The 21,183-nt window shown below is 47.6% G+C and overlaps 2 protein-coding genes across 5 annotated transcripts in view; both read left to right on the forward strand.

Annotated features, from left to right (window-relative positions):
• Nucleotides 1-21,183, forward strand: part of LOC125704624 (uncharacterized) — a 158,851-nt gene that overhangs the window by 39,994 nt on the left and 97,674 nt on the right. The gene's annotated exons all lie outside the window — the stretch shown is intronic.
• The window catches only part of LOC125704616 (mastermind-like protein 3), a 110,077-nt gene continuing 89,080 nt past the window's right edge, over nt 187-21,183 (forward strand). The window contains exon 1 of one of the 4 annotated variants that reach the window (XM_048970464.1): nt 187-262. In XM_048970464.1, the coding sequence (XP_048826421.1) occupies nt 251-262 (12 nt within the window). In that variant the 5' untranslated portion in view covers nt 187-250. The other 3 variants (XM_048970461.1, XM_048970460.1, XM_048970463.1) reach the window with 3 other exon arrangements.

Consider the following 21,183-nt stretch of genomic DNA (forward strand, 5'->3'; position numbering starts at 1 on the left):
TTGTCAGCTGTTTGATGAGTGAAACTTAAATCTTGTGTGGGTGTCACAAATACCCGAATTGGCATTCCTCATTCTAAACATACAAAGGCTATATTTAAACTTTATGCTTAATTCTGGGATGCGTGGGCACGGAAAGAAACGGTCAGATCGGAATGCGAAGACAGCCAGCAGGAATTACAGAACGTTCGGGATAATCATTCGTGTGATACAAATATCCATCAGAATAGTTTTGCGAGAAAGTATAAATTAGATGGCATTCTGGGTAAGTCTGATCCCCGGTTCTTTCGGCGGAGTTCATTTAGTTCTTCGTTCAACCGTTTTAAGATCTGTTTTGGTGAAAGTTTCTTGTCTATTGCTGAGCTTCTGTCGTTGAAAACGAATTCATCTCGGCGGCATATAGTCCTTGTTCCCTTTGTACCTGCCTGCTCTCGCGCTCGGCAGGCTGATCACTCCCCATCCGAGCCTGGATGAGTCCGCGCCGCGTTTTGCATGCGCCCCGGCCGGACTATTCACAGCCTCTAGCTGCTTTTCACTCGGCTCTTGTCCTGATATCACTCCGCTGGCATGGAGGAGGAGAGCACTTGATCATTGTGATGGTGGCAGCAGCAGCTGCGAAGCGACCAGCGGCGGATCGGCGTCTTCTCGGGATACCTCGAACGGGCGTCTGGAAACGGGGGGACGGGATTTTCCCTAAAAGCTTCGCTTCGCGGCTCGGATTGGGAACGTATCGGCCGATGAGATGCGAGTACGCGAAAGTACTCCGGAGCATTTGCGCTGGGAGCTGCAAAACTTTTTCTTAAAGGAAAAGACAATAAAGCAAAAGGAGCTCGCAACACTGGCCGCGGTGTTGTGATGATCGCTTGAAACATCCGGATCTTCTATGGAGTTCATTTAGACACTGTGTAGTTGTGCCGGCAGGAGAACTAAGCGAAAAACACCGACTATTGAGCCCAGTCACACACGCTCCGGCATTGTTGTCTGTTTGCATTTTGAACATAGTTAGGGTTCAGTACTATTGCATTATTATACAGACTTTCCTAACGGGGGGAAGCAACCAGCGATTGTTTCCAGTCTTCTGATTTCTCCCCCCCTTTCCTATTGCCCTGGACACACTTAAGACACAAGACGCAAAAGAAAGTTCTTCCAAAATACTGTGCATAGACTATAGGATGGGGGATTTTGTAGCCCCCACTGCTGCGAATGGCAGCAGTATTTGCATCAACAACAACATGAGCGGTGGCATCGGCGCTGGCGGTAACAGTAACAATGTTGGCATTCCCAAGCATAGCACGGTGGTGGAGAGATTGAGGCAGAGGATCGAGGGCTGCCGGAGGCACCATATAAACTGTGAGACCAGGTACCAGCAAGCCCACGCCGAGCAGCTGGAGATTGAACGCAGGGAGACGGTCAGCCTGTATCAGAGGAGCCTGGAGCAGAGAGCTAAGAAGTCTAATAATAAACAACAAACTAAACAGGATCCCGACTCGGCGAGCACAGCAGAGCAGAGAAATAACACACTTATAGCGGTAAGGAAATAAGCCCCCCCCCAACCCCGGGCCACGCAAAACATCCAGTGCAACTTGTCAGACAGTTGGATTAAATGTTTAAGGAAACAAACAATCATCAGAACAACCATTTCGGTTTTGTTTTCTGTGAATGTGCAGTGGAAACATGGTCACGATGCATTTCCCCAAACGCCCTTGCTTTAGACGCCAGTTTTGACTGGTTATTTGCAGTAGAAATTGGCCAAACTTTGGAGCCCCTTTCAGGGCAATGTTGCTTTGCTTTTAAAGTGTCTCGAAAGAGGGGGAGATCGGCCTTTAATTTTTCATTGACTGGTTGGGAGTACGTCCGGTTATCTCAGTTTAATTGATTCCCCCAGCATTTTTTGTGAATTCGATTGTATTTTATTGCTTTTAAACACTTATTCCATCTCCAGCCGCTTTGCCGCCGTGATCATTTTGTTATTTTCTTATTGCCAAACATTTATATATACCTCGCTATTAAGGGCTGGAAGTAGTGTTACGAATTCGATATATAAGCGCCTCGATTATTTTGCTTCCGCCTTGTAAATTGACGTGTTTCTGTAAGCTTTGTTTCCTGCATCTCACGAACTTGTTGGAAGTCAGCAGAAGTTCTCCATCAGCGATAAGCGCCCCCGATCTCTGCCGTTTGACTCCCGTTTAGAGCCATGAGTTTATCGCCTCTGCATTAGCAAATCTTGATGCGCGCTTCCTCCTCTTTTAAATACACGTCCAGTATTCGTGTTGCTAGAATTAACCCTCTTTATATTTCGCCGTGGCCTGGAAACTGCATCGAGGTGGAGAGCAAAACATTTTCCTTTAGGAAAACAAAAATAAAGAAAACGGAAGCGATGACCGCTGCTTGTAACTGTTATTACTGCTGTTAATGTGTTTCTTAAACGCAATTCACTTGCATTGCCTTCTTTTTTCTCGTTTATAAATAGATCAGTAAACAGTACTGTTCGGCACAGCCCACATACGGTATTGTCTGAAGTTTAGGATGAAGGAAGATATGAGATTAATAATTAAAGGAAAAAGTTTAACCCCTAGGCTCCATTGGGAGCAGTGCATTTTCAACCACTCCTTGTGTTTTTTAAATGCATTTTCTTAGTTTTAAGGTAGAAATCGAAGACCCGACTTTTCAGTCTGTTTACCCACCTCCGGACCGACTTCACTTGTGTTTATAACAATCATCGTTACAATAAACCGTGATTTTAGGTTTCAGGTACTGTATTGGACATTTGGGTTTTCCCGTATATCAAATTAATTTCGTGAGACAATGGCACCACCTGCAAAATATCCACAATCTGGAATCTAGGTTTATTGTGTCGCTCTGCTTTAAATTGCAGTGGATTAGTGCAGTGTAATATTAATCGTGAAACTGCACGAGTACTGTACGCACAGTAAACCCTTTTTGTTGTTGTGGTGTTCACTTAGTTTAATTTATACGCAAAGTGAGGAAGGTAACACGCAGAGTATCACTTTAAAATGTGCTCTGTGACACAGCAGTGATTGCAGTAGACAGGCATGGAGGCTCCGCCGAACCGCCCATTAACTGGTCGGCGACTACACTTAAATTTGGAGGGATTAGCGTTAAAGACACAGCGGCCCTTTTTTTTTTTCTTTCATTCCGCCTTTCCGCTTGACCATGCGTCTCCATGACCGTGGGTACTCCTTAGTCTGTAGCGTTTATAGGCACAAAAAGACCGCTAAAACTGTATGTGTCACTGTGTGTAATGCAAGATATTTTGAAGCAGCGATTCAGGTTGGTAGGGGGCTTGAGGTGTCACTTGTCAAATGATGATAGCGACCAATTAATGCATCAAAGGTACATTCCACCAGATATAAGTAATTGTTAATATAAAAAGGTAAATGACGTTTTGGTAAATAATGAAATCATATAAAGTCCACTATGCTGATGCATGATACATGAAAAGTAATTTGCGTACTTTTGGGTAGCATTAGTAATATCGGATAGCATTTCTTTGCAATATTTAAAATAATCATTGAGGTTCCGTGCTTCGTGTTTTATTGCAGAACGAACGTTCATAACAACATTTGAATTTCGCATCGAAGCTTTGCTTGCATGGATCGACACTTTAATTTGAAACATATTACGAGTGGATTAGTCAGGCTATTGTGAGAGTGCTGTCCCTTTCGCAAAAACTAGAGCTTCAAAGTACTCCGGTTTACTTTGAAATTACACAGTGGACATGTTTTTAAGAAATACCATATGTAGCGGATCCGTTTCCAGCTAACTGCGGCACGAGGCATCCTGGCAGCCATTTACGGGTTCGATATAGATGGTGGTTTGGTTTGGTGTTTAGAGCTGACCTGCAGATGCGTGAGTTGGGGTCAGTAGGGTACTCGCTTTGCTCTTTAATTTGTCCGGGGTGTTTTGGGCTGACCGAGATGTTACAGCGTAAACAGATCGAGGGATCTACTGATTACCGGTACTTAGTGGCATCCTAAGGATTTGTCAATTGTTGAGCAGAAATCTTTATTAGACGTAATGTATGTCCATGTGTGCATTTTATGTATGTCCTGAAGCGATACAGGTTAATAGGTTTCTCAATGGGTCTGATGACGGTATCCTGGCTGGGATTTGAACCAGCAGCCTGATCTCCTCAATAGCAGGATTTTACCTGATTCTCACTCATGGTGCAGCTTTTCTTAGGCCTAGCAGCCCTGGAAGACGTAAAGGGTGAATTTCTCTCGCTTCGGGGTATGAATTTGGGGCATGTCATTGGCCAGTTTTGCACGTAGGTCCCCGGACTGTGAGACCAAACGCTTGAAACGCCTGAACATGACATGGCTGTTGTACCACAGAAGTGTCTGTTACCCCAATCACTCCAATAGGTCTGGGTGGAATCTCTCTGTAGGGTTCAGTTTAAAGCTCATAATCTTGTGCAGTATGTTCACTTTATTAAAGTGTTATTATAGAAGCCCCACGATGGAGCCTTTCACAGTAATTTAAAGCTTCTCCTTGAATCCAAACCACTCTTCTGCTGCTTCTGTGAGCATTTTGGCTTCATGCTGAAGCCCAATGAGTTGGAATTCCGCTTCTCTGGGGTGCCGGTCTCCGTGTTCCTGTCTGATCCCAGCCTGGGTACCTGGTTCTGTGACCCGGCTCCCAACTACGTGAAGCACGGTGAACCCGGCCCGCGGATCGGGAATGTAGAGACCAGCGTGGAGAGCCGGCCCATTCTCCCACTATGGGTCGTCACAGTCGTCCGGGTCAGACGCCTGGATGCTGACATAGGCATTAGCTGACGTCCAGACGCTGACCTGCCATGTTGGGATGGCGGATCACACTGCAGAGGCCGTGCACTGGCAGCGCACCAGCTTTTACACTCCCCAGTCGCAGCGTATGTTACTTTGCTGGGCACTAAGTAATCAGCACCGCCCTGAAGTTGTGGGATAACTTATGGGTGCTTGTGCTGGATTGTTGGAGATGCGCTGCAGTCCCTGTTTATACTGACAAAGATTAGGAACCAGTTTTAGCTGTTTGGGTTTAACCGTGAGATTGACATTAACATCCCACTGAGCAGAACTCCGCTGTTTGGTAGCGTTTTTACACACTTGGACTCTCCGCAGTTTATTTCAAATGTTGGCGTGAATTTCGGAAGCCTGCATCCATTGCATGAATAGTTTTTCTTTGACTAACTTCTAGTAAGTGAATCTGCTTTAAGCTGTTCATGTACAGGAGCACAAACAGTTACTTAGTCTTGTTGTAAACTGTCGGTAACTCCGTCTTAGACACTTAAAAAGATAAAGATCTCTGATTTGCCTTGTAATTATGTAATGCAGCTTATGTGGCTCTTTCCAGCAGCATTGATGATGATGGTTGTTGTTGTTATTAATTGCTCCTCAAGCATTTTAGCATTTTAAGTGGTTACTTTTTCCTTGGTACCCTGACCCGATGCCCCCACAGAACAAACGTTAAAATGAAGCCAGGATGTTGGGATCCTATATGGCAGAGAGAACTGCAGCTATGACTGACAGCTCATTTGCTGTGTTAAAGTGCAGACGCTGTGTAGCAATCAGAAAAGTTTGGTCGGCTGTGGCATTTCCCTGCCTTTAGCATGATACGGCAGTTCACACTTCTAATGGCTCCATGTTTCGTCATAGTGAGCGTGAAACCTCTGAGTGCAGACCTTCTAAGCCTAGACCAATGGCAACAAGACCAGCCAACAGTGGTATGAAGCTTGCGGCTGGAATTGCATGTGTGTAGTCCCTAGAAACTACATTGACTCTTACAGCTGTCAGGGCTTCCATTGGCTCGAGTTATTCAACTGTCATTTAGAATTTGGTCATTTAAGATTTATTTATGTTATGCAAAGCGACTTGGAAGAGTAGGGTCGGCCAGTCCCTGTAGCAAGTAGGTTGAAAGGCTAAACTCTGAAATCGCTTTGCTGGTCACAGGATTTGAACCAGTGACCTTCTGGTCTTGGGCACCTAACCCACAGAGCGACACACCACTGGTTTGTGTGGGGGGAGCTTGACCAGTAAGGACTTTCCTTGCGAGCTTCTGTGCTGTCGATTCTCTAAGAATTTATGCTGTGTTCGAAGCATGAGGCTCCTGAATTCAGAAGGTTGAGGCTCCTGAATTCAGAAGGTTGAGGCTCCTGAATTCAGAAGGTTGAGGCTCCTGAATTCAGAAGGTTGAGGCTCCTGAATTCAGAAGAATTGAGGCTCCTGAATTCAGAAGAATTGAGGCTCCTGAATTCAGAAGAATTGAGGCTCCTGAATTCAGAAGGATGCAGTCTGTGTTGCCTTTGCTTTAAAGGTCGAAAGGGAAGAGTTGTCAAATGAGACAGTCTGGCCTACGGGTGATTTCCTATTTGCGTCACCAGCTGCTCCCTCCCTTACACATGAGTCAGGAAGCGCTGATCCTATCGCCTAGCCGGGGCACGCCCACTTTACCTCTGCGCGATGAATCTTGGGATATGTGCGGGTGGGTCTTCTGCGACTCAGCAAAAGGATGATGAAGTACTACGCCGCATTTGCAGGACCCTTCCACATGGGACAGCCTTGTTGACACATTCAGTCTTTAAATGCAGCCCCTGAAAATCGGACACAGCCCCCGTCTCTATGCCCAAACCTATCAACAGCTCCGCTAACATTTTTAATGAAGTAATTAAGTAATTGCTGTTTCTAAATTGAAAGCACTTTAATGGCTGCAGTGTGCTCTTTGCATTGTTGTGGATAATTTTTTTGTGATTGAGACTTAAAGGACTTTGGGACAAAGAGAGCCGATTTTGTTGGGGTGGCGTGTTAAGAGCTGCTTGGTGAGGTGGTGTTAAGGGGTATTTGTGTACCTTTAACCCCCTCGTGAAGAACACTAGCATGCAGTATCTTGAGAGAGTGGCATGTAGCGCTTGTATCAGCTCATTATAGTGGGAACGTGTCCCAGTAATGGCCTCTTATTTGTTAGCATCATACCTACTCACCGTTGTCCGGAAAGTATTGGTAATGGATACAGATTTGGAGGGGGAGAAGATTCACACAATCAGTCAGGCTTTTAGGGGCTGTTGTGTTCCATTTGGGTTTGTATCCTGTCAGGATACTGACATGCAGGGACCCCGAATTCCACAGCTGTAGCTGAACTGAGTGTCTCTCTGCTTTAAACACGTTTGCTGTGAAAGGGCTCATGGGCTTGTCTAAGGTAGGAAAACACGTTAGGGGTCAGACAGCTAAGGGATCGTGGTTCCTGCCACACAAGCGTCTTTTATAACATCCCGCAGTATCACAATGCCGTTTCATTTTATTACCAAACGACATTCTGTCTGGCGGTTAGCATTCTTCTCTGCTCATTCGCGTATGTTTCAGACCGTTCTCTCTTCCAGGTGCCGCATGCACCCTGCCGCTCGCGAACACGTACACACACAAAGCTGTATAGACGTAGAGTAGCTAGAGTGCATTTCAGAATGTTTTTGAGGTGCTTTGTTCTAGGGAACCTTTTTCTTGAATCCCAGTGTCATTGCAGTCTTTTCTTGCCTTCCTTTTTTTTTTTTAACAAATCAGATGTGCCCAGAGGGTTGCTTCAGGGGTGCTTCGAGTAACTGAGAGATGCAACTGTCCTATATGATCAATTAATGTTCCCCGCAAGTAACTTTTCAGATATAAGATCCTTTTTCTTATTGCCAGGTCGGCTGGTAATGTGACATTCAGATACTTAGACTTCCTTGGGAGTGTTTTGGGTTCAGAGCCTCATCCATCGCCGAGTTCCTTGACGAGAATAACTTTCGCGTTTGAGGTCGTTCAGTTGCATGTTCACGCAGTATGTACTGAATTTTTTTAGAAGTCTGCTACTCGGCATATGCATGAGATGAGTATTCGGATTTCTGAACGAGTGACCACTGCTGCAGTGGTCTTTAAGGATGGTATAGCATCCATCGGCTGCACACTTCGGAATGTCACAGAATGTAGTATGTCATCGGGGTACCAGTCGCCTATAGTCGCATCCATACTGAGGATTCGGACATGCTGCTTACTTTACATACTATATCTTATCTACTGCTATAGCAATCAGGTATGTGGTTTTGGATGCAACCGTAGTGATTGTCACTAGAAGCCTGACCAAACAGTGTATACTGTTTGTTCATTTGTGTTTCCAGTTTGGTGTGTGTATGTCTTGAGCCTATTTGCTTTGGGGACTGAATGAACATTGTCTGAAGTAGAGCATGGATTTGCCTCCTTCCCCCCAAAGGCAATGCGGCCCCCCCCTGAGCTGAGGGGTGCCAACGGGACTTGGTGTCGCCCCACCTGGAGGTACAGCAGGCCTGTTCCTGTGACCCAGCATCACAGTTGGCTTGTGAAGGTGCATTTGCAGGTTGCTCATCACAGATGGCTGCATCTACCTTCATGCTGTCAGATGTCTGTCTTTGGAAGCCGTGTCAAGAAGCTAAACCTGGCTGTCGCCTACAGTAAGGAGCATGGAGATGGAGGTAAAGGGAAGTCATCACTTCAGAGTCCCCCTGCCGCCCCACCCAGCCGTTCTCGTTGGGGATGCAAAAATTGTGCGCGAACAGGACTCTTGAAATTAGATCTTGTATTAATTTTGGGTTTAATTAACTCTCACTGACTGGTTCATTTTGAGAAAGAAATTAAATTGGAATGTTAAAGACAAGGATTGAGTCGTAAAACTGAACTACACTAAGGCACCTAAGTCGAGCCCTTTGTTCTCTGTGTGAAGTAGCCTTTGACTCATTGAGTATCTGCTTTTTTCTCATACTTACAACGAACTTGAAAGACTCATCTCAGCCATAAGAGATCTTCAAAAGGTCTTCCGTTTTGTCTGGCCTTCCATCGAAGTGCTTTGATATCTTTGTGTTCCTTCAGCACTGTTGGATGAATGGTCACCAGTATATCTTCAAAGTTCAGTGTAGATGGTAGATTAAATGACATACGTTTTATAAATGGGATTGAAATGGCCCCCCAACTGTACCTGAAACAGCAACAGCAAGCCTGAAAGTCAGGTGCTTCGTTCCGTAGGTGAGCTGGCCTGACGTGTCACGGTTTGCCTGAAGTTGTATATTTGTACTTTCTGTTCCGTTGTCCTCAATATTGTGTCTGTAGAGGCGTATTCGATGAATTACGAACATTAAGTGGAACCACAGTCAGCTGTGCGTCAAACGTCCCGTGGGACCTAGATTTCAGCACGAACACTCAGCTTTGTTAACGTACTGAAAAAATTAGATTTACTGTTTTAAGTAATGTGCTGTTGAAGGGGACCAGGGGATTTGATCCAAGGTGCTTTGCAAAGGCGATTGGGAGACGTCTTGGCTAGGTTTTTGTTGCATGCTGTTTTTTTCAGTGTATGTTTGTTGCCTTCCCTACGAAGCTGTCAGGACGTACATGCGATCAGGGATGGTAGAGGACATTTGACAGACTTTCCTGTGCCTGGAGCACTTTGTGAGCACTGCTCTACAAGGCAGGTCCAGGGCATACAGTTGAAGGCTGGTCGCTGCGCTTGTGTCCTTGTGGTGCTGTTGGTTAGAGGGGCATATTTCAGTCTACGTGGAAGTTTGATGAGCCATGTCTTTTGGGTTGGGGACACCCTTCATCCACGCCTGTTGGCACATGTCGGACATCGCGGACTCGCTAATCAGTAGCCATGAACTTTCTGCAGCCCATCTGACTGTGTGCCTTTCTCCCTCCGGATTTATTTGGGTGGGGGGGGCATAACGAGGAAGATGGCACCATATGGAGGGTGCTGTTGCCTTTCAAACCCAACCTTCCTGCTTGGCTGACGTAGGCTGTCGTGGTGTCCCCTGGTTATTTATGGGGCTGCCCCCTGTCGGAAATTCCCCAGAGAAGGATGGAAGATGTCCTGGTCTGGGAATATTAGGATCCCTCTAAGAGGATCCCTCAGTGGGCCACTGTAGTGCGAGTCTGCTTCATGCTGGCACTGGGGATGGATGGTGTGGCATTAAAGAACGGCTGTCGGCCCCGAAGTCCAGAAACGTACTGTTTGGTGAATTGGACGCTCTGTGAAGCACTGCCACTCCCTCCAAGGTGGATCCTGCCTGTTTCCTCGGATTAGGCTCTCGATTGGGACTCTTCAAATCTGCACCTCGATTCCAAATCCAGGCCTTGTTTTTGATTCTCCCGGGTAATTACTTTAATAATTACTGATTGGCCACAGAGGCTTCACACCTGGCCCATGGGTAAATGGAAGGCTGGATATTCAGCAGTGCACGGACCTTGAAGACTGATTTTAATGACATGCTCTGTGACCCTTTGCTAGATTAAAGGTCATGGCAAAAAAGATGAACCATTGATGAGTTTTTTTTGTGTTAAACCACAAAATATAGGCATTAACTGTACAACAAACTGCAAAAATACCTACTGCAGTGCGGGCTATCGTGCATGTGACTGGGGGTGGCCTGCCGTCTTAGCCTATGGTAGAGAAGAAACATCCGGTTTCAGCAGGGATCACGCCCAGCGAGACGTCGCCATGACCGGCAGACGGTCTAGCCCGCCCCTCGGGGGTTTTCCAGCCCTCAGAGTCGCCGGGGAACTGACCAGGCAGGGCTGGTGGACCCCCCTCCCCAAACTCACGCACACACACACACAGAGAATAAAAGCCCGACTTCATCCATTTTTAAAGTCCCCTCTTTTAATCTGAGCCGGCCAAAAGTACAACAGATGCCACCGCCACACTATTAAATTTGCATCACGCATCTCGTGTTTACGTGTTCACACCCCACCCCCCTTCCTCAAGCAGCGCTCTGCATGCACTCAGGCATGAGCTGGACGGCTAATTCCAGTGGACCAGGGGCCTTTGCCGTAGTGAAGCCAGGGGTGTCAGAACGTATGGCCAGGGCAAAGGTCTCTCTTATCGGAGATCCCCCCCCCCCTCCGTCCCAGCACATGCGGCCGGAGAACCCAAACTGAACTGTCAGAGGGACAATACCTAAAATTCCCCTCCTACTACTTGACACAAACAAAGCAATTGAACAAAATTGAGAATTTTGCTTACTGGCCAAAATGTTTGTATTGGGTGGTGATATTTGGATCTAAGTAAATCATCCATAACTGCCCAGTCGTCAGGGTAAAGCCGGGATGCCCCCTCTCCCCCAGCACGCTTGGGGCACCCTCGAGACTCCACCCCCTGAACCACATCTGATTGGACTGAAGACAGAGACCTGCGCAGTTGGGATGCGTAAACTTATACCCACACGCGGCCAGGGCAGTGATCGAATCCCTAGGTCACTGACCTCAAGGTTCAAGGTCATGAACCCAGTCCTCTGAGTCACTGTTCCTACCCCTCAGTCAAGAATCAGCCTATGGGAAGGCCCTGGTAGTGCTCCCCCCCCCCCACTGAGATCGGCGCCCACACGGATGTCTGTCGGGTGAAGACACTCATCGAGGAAACAAAGCCTCTTTGTGGTGCCCCGGATCACCTGAGGTCACGTTGGGTGTGTCTGCTGTAGACTGTCAAATGCTCCTGTTGTGAATTAATCATAGTAATATGTGTGTGTGTGTGTGTGTGTGTGTGTGTGTGTGTGTGTGTGTGTGTTTGGGTGGATGGTCACACTGAGGTTGATTCAAAAGCTGTACACAGGCATGCCAGTAATGATCAGCCAGTGATATGAAGTTCTGACTTTGATGTCTGCGTTGTGCTCTGCGTTTGGGGGATCGGCCCTTAAACTCCGTCATCGTGACTTTCTGTTTTCCTGTGAGCTGCCCCGCAGTGCCTGTCATCTCGTCTTCTGTGCTCTACCTGCCCTTTATTTTCCCCAAAGCAAGTTCGAATTGAATTTGGTGATTAATTGTCACTGTTGACACACCACGCCACACAGCGCACAGCTACGAAATGTGTCCTCTGCATTTAACCCATACGTGACATAGCAGGGGGCGGCTAATTGTTTAATTAATTAATGTGTTTTATTAATGTGTTGGCTTAGCATATACGTCTAGCAGCAGTTGGGGGGGGGGGGGCATAGATTGATTCACGTTAAACCACTGCAAGCGACAGTGGCTGTGCCAATCTGAAGCAGATATTGCTAAACTCGGGGCAGGTCGACCTGCTAGCTCTCTGTGTTTGTGCCCCCCCCCCCCCCCCCCCCCCCCCCCAGGCTAGCCAGGGCACACTAATACCTGCAGGGCGGCGTGTGTATGAGTCTTCATCCCCACCGGCTTAACGGAGCTGAACCTTGTTCAGGGCCAGAGCTCGGATAAAATCCAGCTCAAGCAGGAATTTCGCTGCGTAATTCCTGGGTAAACAGCAGTGCTCCGTGACACGGGGGGTGGGGACTCGTCTGCCTCGATGTGGCCTGGTCTCAGGTTTGCTGTGAAGTTCGCTGTGGTTTTTTTTTCCGGTTTTGCTGTTATGGGGATTTTTATAAATCCAGTGTGCCACTTCCTGTTTCCTGTAAATATGTCCCTTCAGTACTTCCTTCCTCTTTTACCTTCTGAGTTTCTTGGTTCGAGCCCTTATTCTTCATCGTGTCACACTGTAAATTTCTGTGTGGAGGCAGGGGACTCGTACCCTCGGTCTGTGTGTGTGTGCATACAGTATCTGTCACAGTCACGAGTGAACTTCCCATCGGCGTGTGACACGGCGGGCTGGTTAAAATGTCTCAGCGCTCCGCCCTGCCCCCGTGCTGCTACCGATGCCCCTTCTGCCCCCTCGGGCCTCATCAGAAAATGAGTTTGCGCCATGATAGTTTTACGAGCGCCCTCCCTGCCTCGTCTGCGCCGATAGCCATTAGCCGTTAGCCGGTTGCCCCGGGAGTTAACGAATTAAGGGCGCAGGAAGCTGTGAGGGAGATATTTATTGTTCGGAATTACGGTTACTGGTGTGACGTGTGTAAAGTGCAGAGGATGCCGACGGGCACTGCCACCAGAAGTCACCCTAGCAGACAAAGGGCGCTGTGGCTAATCCGAGACAGGAAGTAAGGGCGGTGACACTGATGTCACTGAAACCAGTGCCAGGGAGGAAGTGGTTTGTCCACCTCTGGTCCTAGCTAATGGCATGTAAGAAGCCCTGTGCTCCGGTGGTTTTTATTTATTTATTTTTGGCTGACTTCCCTTTGTTTTGTAGCCATCCTACCCGATGTTTACGCGTACTGCTTTCCCCAGTACATGTTCACCGCAAATACGAACAGTGCCACCGCGGACCTTGCACGGAAATCTGAGTGTGTAAGGTCTCTGAGCTCGATTTCAGGTCCTAACGCGATGATAGTTAAACAGCTTGAATAGCAGCGTGTAGTATTGATTTTAATGCACGTCCTATTTCCCAACGTGTGTGTGTGTTTCTTTGTTTATAAATACCATTTTAAACCTTTTATTTGTATGGCAGCCTGTAGCTGCATTTGGCTGGGTGCCTTACACGCAGAACGAAAGGACAGAAGAGGAAGTTTCTTACAAAGCCAGCCAGTGGCATTTGGTAAATTCACGTTTTGGCTGGTTCACTTGGTCAGCGATGGCTTGAATATTTTTTTTTTTTTGTTCTGCACTCCAGGGTTGAATATTGGTTGGAAACAAGTAAAAATTTCACCACTCCGGTTTGTGAAAAATCATCTTCGAGCTGATATATTAATTTATGAAGCAAGCATTCTGAATTGTAGAACATAGTGGGTTCTCATAAATATTACAAAGCTTATAATTTCCTGGAGAAGAGTAAAGCAGGCAGTACTGCTACCTTAACTGATTCCGACTTTCAGATTGCCATTGCCCTATCTGGACATAATGACTCTCAGGAGGCGATTCCAGCCGGGTGATCCAGTGTGTGTGTGTGTGTGTGTGTGTGTGTGTGTGTGTGTGTGTGTGTGTGTGTGGTTTGGGGAAGGGCACTTTGGTGTGATGAAACTATGGACTGGAGCTGGTGTGTGGAGTCACAGTAGGTAACGGTAAGTAGCCAGTTTGGGACTCAAAGCAGGTGTAGGCATTTGAGTCATGGTAGTAAGCTGCTGAGGGAGTCACAGTAGTGAGCTTCTTGTGGAGTTATGATAGGTTGGCACTTGAATTGCAGTAGGTATTTATTCATGGAGTCGCAGCATGTAGCTAGCAGGCTGCTGTATATGTTTTCTGAGGAGAATATATACTACCTCAGTTTTGGGTTGTAGATTTAGAATTAGTTGCAGCTTTTCTCCAAAGTGATGTAAAGGTCAAAGCAAATTAAGTAACCGAATTAAGTAGAAGAATGTCTGCAGATATAAGGGTATATACATGCCCTCTCTGCTGCATGTGGCCGGCAGGTTTATATGGGTGGGGATGTGGGTCAGTGGTGCAGCAGGGCTTTGGTCAGGGGTGCAGCAGTTCTGCTCTGGTACAGCTTGTTCGTGCTGTCACCAGCTGACCGTCACATACCTTGATATTTACGTGCTTTCCTTCCATCCGTTGTTGTCGAGGCACCGTAGAGAATCGGTGAAACCAGTCTAGAGTTAATATCCGTGTCACTCGATCTGATCCCTGGAGCTTAAAATGCAGGGCTGGCCTGGTGTTCAGGGACTCCATAATTAATTCTCCGCATCAGCACAGCAAGTTGCCTTAGCCCTCTTGCTGTCAGAGCACGCTCTCAGAAGCGGTTCTCCCAGAACACACAGGTATCCTCAGTTTATCAGAGGTGGAAGCCTCGTGAATGAGGGTACGACAAGATTTTTTTACTTCCTTATCTGTCCAGCTGGTTGCTGTTCCTGTTGTTTTTCCCCAACCGAGTTCTCGACGCTGTAGATCTGCCACATTGTCATGCGCACGCATTTTTAAAACGTGAGCTGTCCTGGATCTGGTCAGACCAAGCTTCTTGTGAGTGCGGAGAGTTTTACACGCTTATCGCTCCATGGTGGTTAAGCTCTGCGTCCGTCCTGTCTGAGCCGTGTGTCTCGCCGGCTTGTTGCGGTCGTGTACGTTGACGCTGCCCCCCGCGCTTACTCAAGGTCGACGTGATGCCTCTCTGTTCCTCAAATGGGTTGCCCATGAATTGCAGCACAGCTAAGAAACTGCTTGGGGAGACTGGATGTCATTGTGTGCTTGAACTTGAGACCTGTGACCCAGGTTGTATTGGTGAAAATCCTGACTAGAGACCTGCTTCCGAAGATGGCAAGCTTCACTCAAGAGGGCCTGAGAGAACCTCCTGAGAAGAAACCAAAAGAGAAACCATAGCTGGCCAACCAGCTTCACCAAAGAACATTTTATCTCGGTTACTGAAGTTTTGTTTTGGCTTTAGAAACCCCCCCCATCTTATTTGAGACGTTTCTGTCTTTTTGCTGGGATTTTTGTATATTGATGGTACATTGAAAAATTTCTAGGGAGGCTTTTGAAATTAGTTGATCTTACAGTGACTCCAAGAGACGAAAGTAGCATGAATTTTGCGTTGAACCAAGAAAGAAAAACCAGTGGTTTTAATAAAGGAAAGTTCCTTAGTTCTTGCCCCAAGTGCCATGAAACAAACAAGCAGGGCAGGTTAGGTCAATCCCTGCTGCTGCTTCATGTAGTAACTAAATGCTTCCTTCCAGACCTCAGCTCGACTCTCGAGAGCAAGGGGGGGGAGGTGGAGGTGGGTGTTTACTACGCTGGGAGCAGAGCGGACATGGCGACGGGGGAGGTTCTCCGTGGAATGTGTGGATTTGCAAAAGCCAAAACTGCTGCTCCTCTCTCTAGTTCGCCTGAAAGTTCTCTCCGTCTACTGTCTGGCCTAGACCTGACTACCTCTAAAGCTTTTTTGAGGAGTCCTTTCATGCCCTCAAGCACGCTGTTAATCTGTAGAGTTCCCGTTTGAAAAGATACAGACACCCTAGTATTTACCCACCCTCCAATCTCCTGTATAACGTTGGGAGTGACTGTATTGTGATTTCGTCTTTAGATGAATGTAATTATGTAGCTCTAAGTGTTCATCTCGCGGTCTCGGACGCCATCGGCAGTCACATAGCCCAGTGCTTCTGATGTCTTTAAGATCCGCCACAGGCTCGTGAGGCGGCTGGTTCTCCAGGCTGGTTGGAAGTCCCAAAAATAGACGGATAACAGTGATAAACAAAGAGGGAACTTGATATTTGTGGAAAAACAGCTTGTTCAGCAGCAGAGCGAGTCCAAGCACCGCTGACAGAAGTGGCAGACTGCTCCTGTCTCGGCGCGACTCAGGCTCACCGCAGGAATCCGAGTCACCGTTCGGTTTAATCGCGGTTTGTCTGGTGTCGTTTGCGTTGGGCATGTTCACTTTGCTAATCTGCGACCTTGCCGGTAGCGAAGCACAGTGTGACCCCCCATCAGCAGTGCGGGGTGAGAGAAACCTGATCTCTGTCAAGTCTCTTTACAGGGGTCAGCGAACCCCTTCAGCCCCCCCCTCCCCTCCCCAGCAAGATCCCGCCCAAAGCACTAAGCCTTCCCGGCCTAAAAGGGCGTCATCCTTGTCAACGCCCCGGGCAGAGGGTTCCACCTGTGACTTGGCTCCGGGTTCGAAGCGCTGGCATTTCGGATGACCATACCGCCTTGCGGGGGATGACTGATCTCTCCCAGGGTGCACTTGAGTTTTGTGGCACGTGGCAAAAGGTGAAAAGGGTGGCTTTTAACATTCTTAACAGTGAAGTTGTTGAGCCGCCAAATTCCCCTTCATGTAACTGAAAGTATAGCCCCCCCCCCCATCACATATAATAAATAATTTTATTATGTTTAAATTTATGTCTTGATGGCTGTTGGTGGTGTGTGTTTCCCCTGTTTTAGTATTCTTTCATACAGGTGCGTGTGTGCCTGTGTGTGCCTGTGTGTGCCTGTGAGTGTATTTGTGTGTGTGCCTGTGAGTGTATTTGTGTGTGTGTCTGTGAGTGTATTTGTGTGTGTGTCTGTGAGTGTATTTGTGTGTGTGTCTGTGAGTGTATTTGTGTGTGTGTCTGTGAGTGTATTTGTGTGTGTGTCTGTGAGTGTATTTGTGTGTGTCTGTGAGTGTATTTCTGTGAGTGTATTTCTGTGTGTGTCTGTGTGTGCCTGTGTGTGCCTGTGTGTGTATTTGTGTGTGTCTGTGAGTGTATTTATGTGTGTGTCTGTCTGTGTGTCTGTCTGTGAGTGTCTGTCTGTGAGTGTCTGTCTGTGAGTGTCTGTGAGTGTCTGTGTGTGTATTTGTGTGTGCCTGTGTGTGTATTTGTGTGTGTCTGTGTGTGTCTGTGTGTGTCTGTGAGTGTATTTGTGTGTATTTGTGTGTGCCTGTGTGTGTATTTGTGTGTGTGCCTGTGTGTGTATTTCTGTGTGTGCCTGTGTGTGCCTGTGTGTGTATTTGTGCGTATTTGTGTGTGTGTCTGTGTGTGCCTGTGAGTGTATTTGTGTGTGTGTCTGTGAGTGTATTTGTGTGTGTGTCTGTGTGTGTGTCTGTGCACTCACACGTGTACCTCGGCCCCCTGCGGTCTCCTTGGACGGTGTCTGCTTTCACACACACCTAATTTTCATCGGCTTTGTTTTGTCTGGTTTCTCCATGCGGCTGTATGCTGAATAGGTGCTTATTTACAAGAGAGCCGAGAAGCGCAGTGCCTGCTTTGGACCGCAGCTGCTATGGAACGTGCCAGTGATGGTGGGGGGGCAGGGGTGTGTTTAGCCGCCGTATTTTAGGGGTTAAAAACAGGAGGGGGTGGTCAGGGAACCTGAAACTGGGCGGCGCTTGCACAGGCCGATGTGTGTCGGCTAACGTCATGAATATTTCACTGGAAAGAGTGGGGGGTGGGGGGTCTGTCACCGTGACCCCTCCACATTGGACTGGTGTTGCTTGGAAACGAGCGGAGTGACACACGTCGATGGCCCTTTGAACCTTTGAGTCTGTGCTTCTATGATTACTGACTAGCATAGTTAAGATTGCGATGTTGGATTTTTTTTTGTCTTATTTTTCTCTTGAGGGGGTTAGTCGAGTTAATGACCTGGATGGTGCCCTGAAGAGGCACTGAGTAGTTTGTCCTAGATTTGCCAAAGGAGCTCATTAGTGTCACACTGCATTTTGTGTGTGTGTCTGTGTGTGTGTCTGTGTGTGTCCTGTGATGCCCCTGATCTTCCCATAATGACTGCAAATAAATATATAAAAACAACTGGGATCCGCCGTCTCTGGTCCTTGGTCCTCCTAATATTATTGCCGCTAATAAATTCCAGCATAATTATAAATTTTTGTTCTGATTGGACCCGAAGCCCGTAAGCAGCTGCTGCGTGGACGTGCCTTCGGGACAGACGGCCCGTGTCAGACTCGATGCAGAAGCCAGAGGACTGTCTCCTGCAGAAAACGCTTGAGGATCGAACCCAGCGCTCCTCAGGAGCGACCGTGATTAATATGCAGCTGTTGGCCCTCTCTGGCATAGCCGTCTGTGGTGCTTTTGATTTACACTTATCATGACGGTGGTGGTCTCTCTCTTCAGATCTCCTCTGTTTATTGGAGATTGTGGAGATCGGCCGGGCCCGTCTGTGCTTCCATACCTGCAGGAGGTTGCCTGATGTGCACCAGCTTTCGCACACCACGGGTTTTTACCAATTTTCCATTTACTTCATAAACTGTCGATTTTTTTTTATTCTCGTTAAGCACCTGAAAGTCGAGTGAAGAACTATAAATGAAAATATAAGTCAAAACAAGTTTCCTTTATAAGATGGAAAGCATAAGATGGACAGTATGTAACAGTGCATGTCTGACACTGGTTGTGTGGTGAATGCAGAGCAAATTCTAGGCTTTAAACGCATTAGTTAAGTGTTTCGTCCCATGAAACATGGCAGTATTTAAAGTTCCTTGTACAAAGGATGCCTCGAATTTTCTCTGCCGTTGTAACTGCTAGAGAATATTGCTTTGATGAATCAAAGATATATAACATTTTCTTTCTAATAAAATACTCAAATGGTTAACAAACTGTAAATTTATTTGTTAGCAAAGAATATTGAGTGTCTTTAGTAAATGTAAAATGAATAACAAGCAGGTGTAGACAATCTTAGTATGTGCAAAGACATTTGACTAGTAGTGTAGGTATTTAATGAACACATCAGTGTCCGTAGTTTAGAGATTGCGAGATTCCATGGGGGTCTGCGTCGGCTCCCCTCCTGGACGGAGTAACTTCTCTCTTGCGGGGGTAGGGTATTGGCTTTGATTGTGATAGTTACCTTGCACTGTCACCCTGGGGTAGCGTGCTCTATAGCACTACCAGTGGAAGGTGCTAGTAATGGAAGGGAAATGTTTTTCTGCAGAATGTTCCTGTACAACTTGCCTCATGTAGCTGCACTGGAGGCATAAAATTGCATATGTCTGCATGTTGCATGTTTTTTTGCTCCGCATTTTACGAGTAATACTTTTCATTTTTAATTTTTGTTGGGTGGCTTTCATGTTCCTCGATTCAAACAATCGGCGAATATGTCGGTGTGTGATGATGGTTGTAAACCAAAAAAAAAATAAAGAAGTACGAGAGAAGTGCTAGACACGCCGAAAACACGCTCCCATGGAGTTTCGGCTGCGCGGAGACGTGCCGCGACCAGTGACCGGGACTCGACACGGCGAGCCGTCTCGCACCATTGTCATGGCGACCGCGATGCAGACGGCCTGTCTGTCAGCTCCAATATATCAGGTTGGTGCTAAGTGAAAAGATTCTGAGAGGGCGGTGGGAGGCGGGTAGGGACTGCAGCATTGTTTCATTTCGTAAGGGAGGAGAGTTGCGTGACCCTGCCTTTAAAAGCTGTTTTTTTTTTGGGGAGGGGGTGGGGTAGTGTTTTCCTCGGATAATGAGGCCCTCTTGGAGCGTCTGGTTCAGGAAAAGCTCATTTTTCCAATCTCTTTATCAATCTTTTGTGTTGCCCGTTATTTGCGTTCCTTCTGTAATGACATTCACGGTTACCTTTGATACCCACGCCGTTCCATGTCTGCTAATTAAGCTCATTAACGGCGCCTCCCTGGAATTTTTTTTTTTACACTGCGGTGAACTTGGAGGGGGGGGGGGGGCACTGCCGGATGTTGCGTCGGTGTGGCGAAAGGCGGCTCGGGGGACTGGCTGTTCACGGAGTGGCACTCGCCGCAAACATTTACGTCTTAAAGACCATGTCCCTCTATCTGGCTGTCGGTTTTGCCTTCAGTCCGGAGTTTGCGGTTGGGGGGGGTGTGTTTTTCAGGGGGGCGTGTACTGGCGCAGGGTCATATGGGCACTGGCTCCAGCTGAAAGCTGATTGGCCCCTTCCCCTGTCATTACAGCCTCGATACAATTCATTGGCTGATGATAAGGTTAGCCCTGATTACTCCCCGCTCTGTAACAAAATTCTAGAATCGTCCTATTTGCTGGATCATATGGGAAGAGTGTGGGTGAGGATTGTGGCCTGTTAAGGGCCCCCCCCTGCTTGGGGAGCAGAGGCTCTACAGTGGATAGGAGGCCAGGCAGGGAGTCGTTTGTCGGAGGAGCTGCACCTTGGTCTGATCCTCCTGCTTACCACAGGAAGGCTATTGCTCCCCCGTCTCCCGCCATCGGCACTCTCCTTTAGTTTGGCCCCGTTTGTCACCCCCCCCCCCCATTTTTCACTCATGGGAGTTTTACTTACAGAAAAATGTTCTGAGAGCAGAAAGAAAAATGATTGGTTTGGGGGAAATAACCAATCAGATTGCAGATGAGGCGGATCCGCGCAACTGAAGGGATGGTACCAACCAATCGGATGTCTTGGTCCTGCATCCTGTACAATCTGATTGGCTATTTCTCCATTTCTCCCACAAGCCAATTTTCCCCCTTGCCTCCATCACTTCCTTCATGTCCTCTCTTCCTCTTGTTTGCTCTCCTGCCTGTGCGGTTGTAGGCTTTGACTGGGGCTTTTGCTGTCGTTGCGGGTTTGTGCTGCTATAAATGCCCCCCCCCCCCCCCTCCAAAGGACTGCGGGGGGCCTGTGTGGAGTCATCGGCCATGGGGGCAGCGGATGAGGCCAAAGAATCGTGGGGATATCTCTCCCCAGTGCAGTGAGCACAAGAACTCTGACTTCCAGATTTTTCCTCGCACCTCCAGAGAGGTGTGATGTTAACCTGATGATACATTTTCACGTTAATTCCCACCATTAATACCAGGGTCACCCGCGCAGGGCATGCTGGGGGTCTGTCTGACCGCAACATGGCATGCAGTCCGCGTGGCCAGCGGTGACTAATCGTAGGCAGAGTGGTTCTGGCGGCTTGGGATAGCGGTGTCTGGGTCCGTCTCGGAAACGTGGGCATGTGCGTATGGCGGACGGGGAGGTACGGATT

The sequence above is a fragment of the Brienomyrus brachyistius genome, chromosome 12, assembly GCF_023856365.1.
Source record: "Brienomyrus brachyistius isolate T26 chromosome 12, BBRACH_0.4, whole genome shotgun sequence".
In the NCBI taxonomy this organism is placed as follows: Eukaryota; Metazoa; Chordata; class Actinopteri; order Osteoglossiformes; family Mormyridae; genus Brienomyrus; species Brienomyrus brachyistius.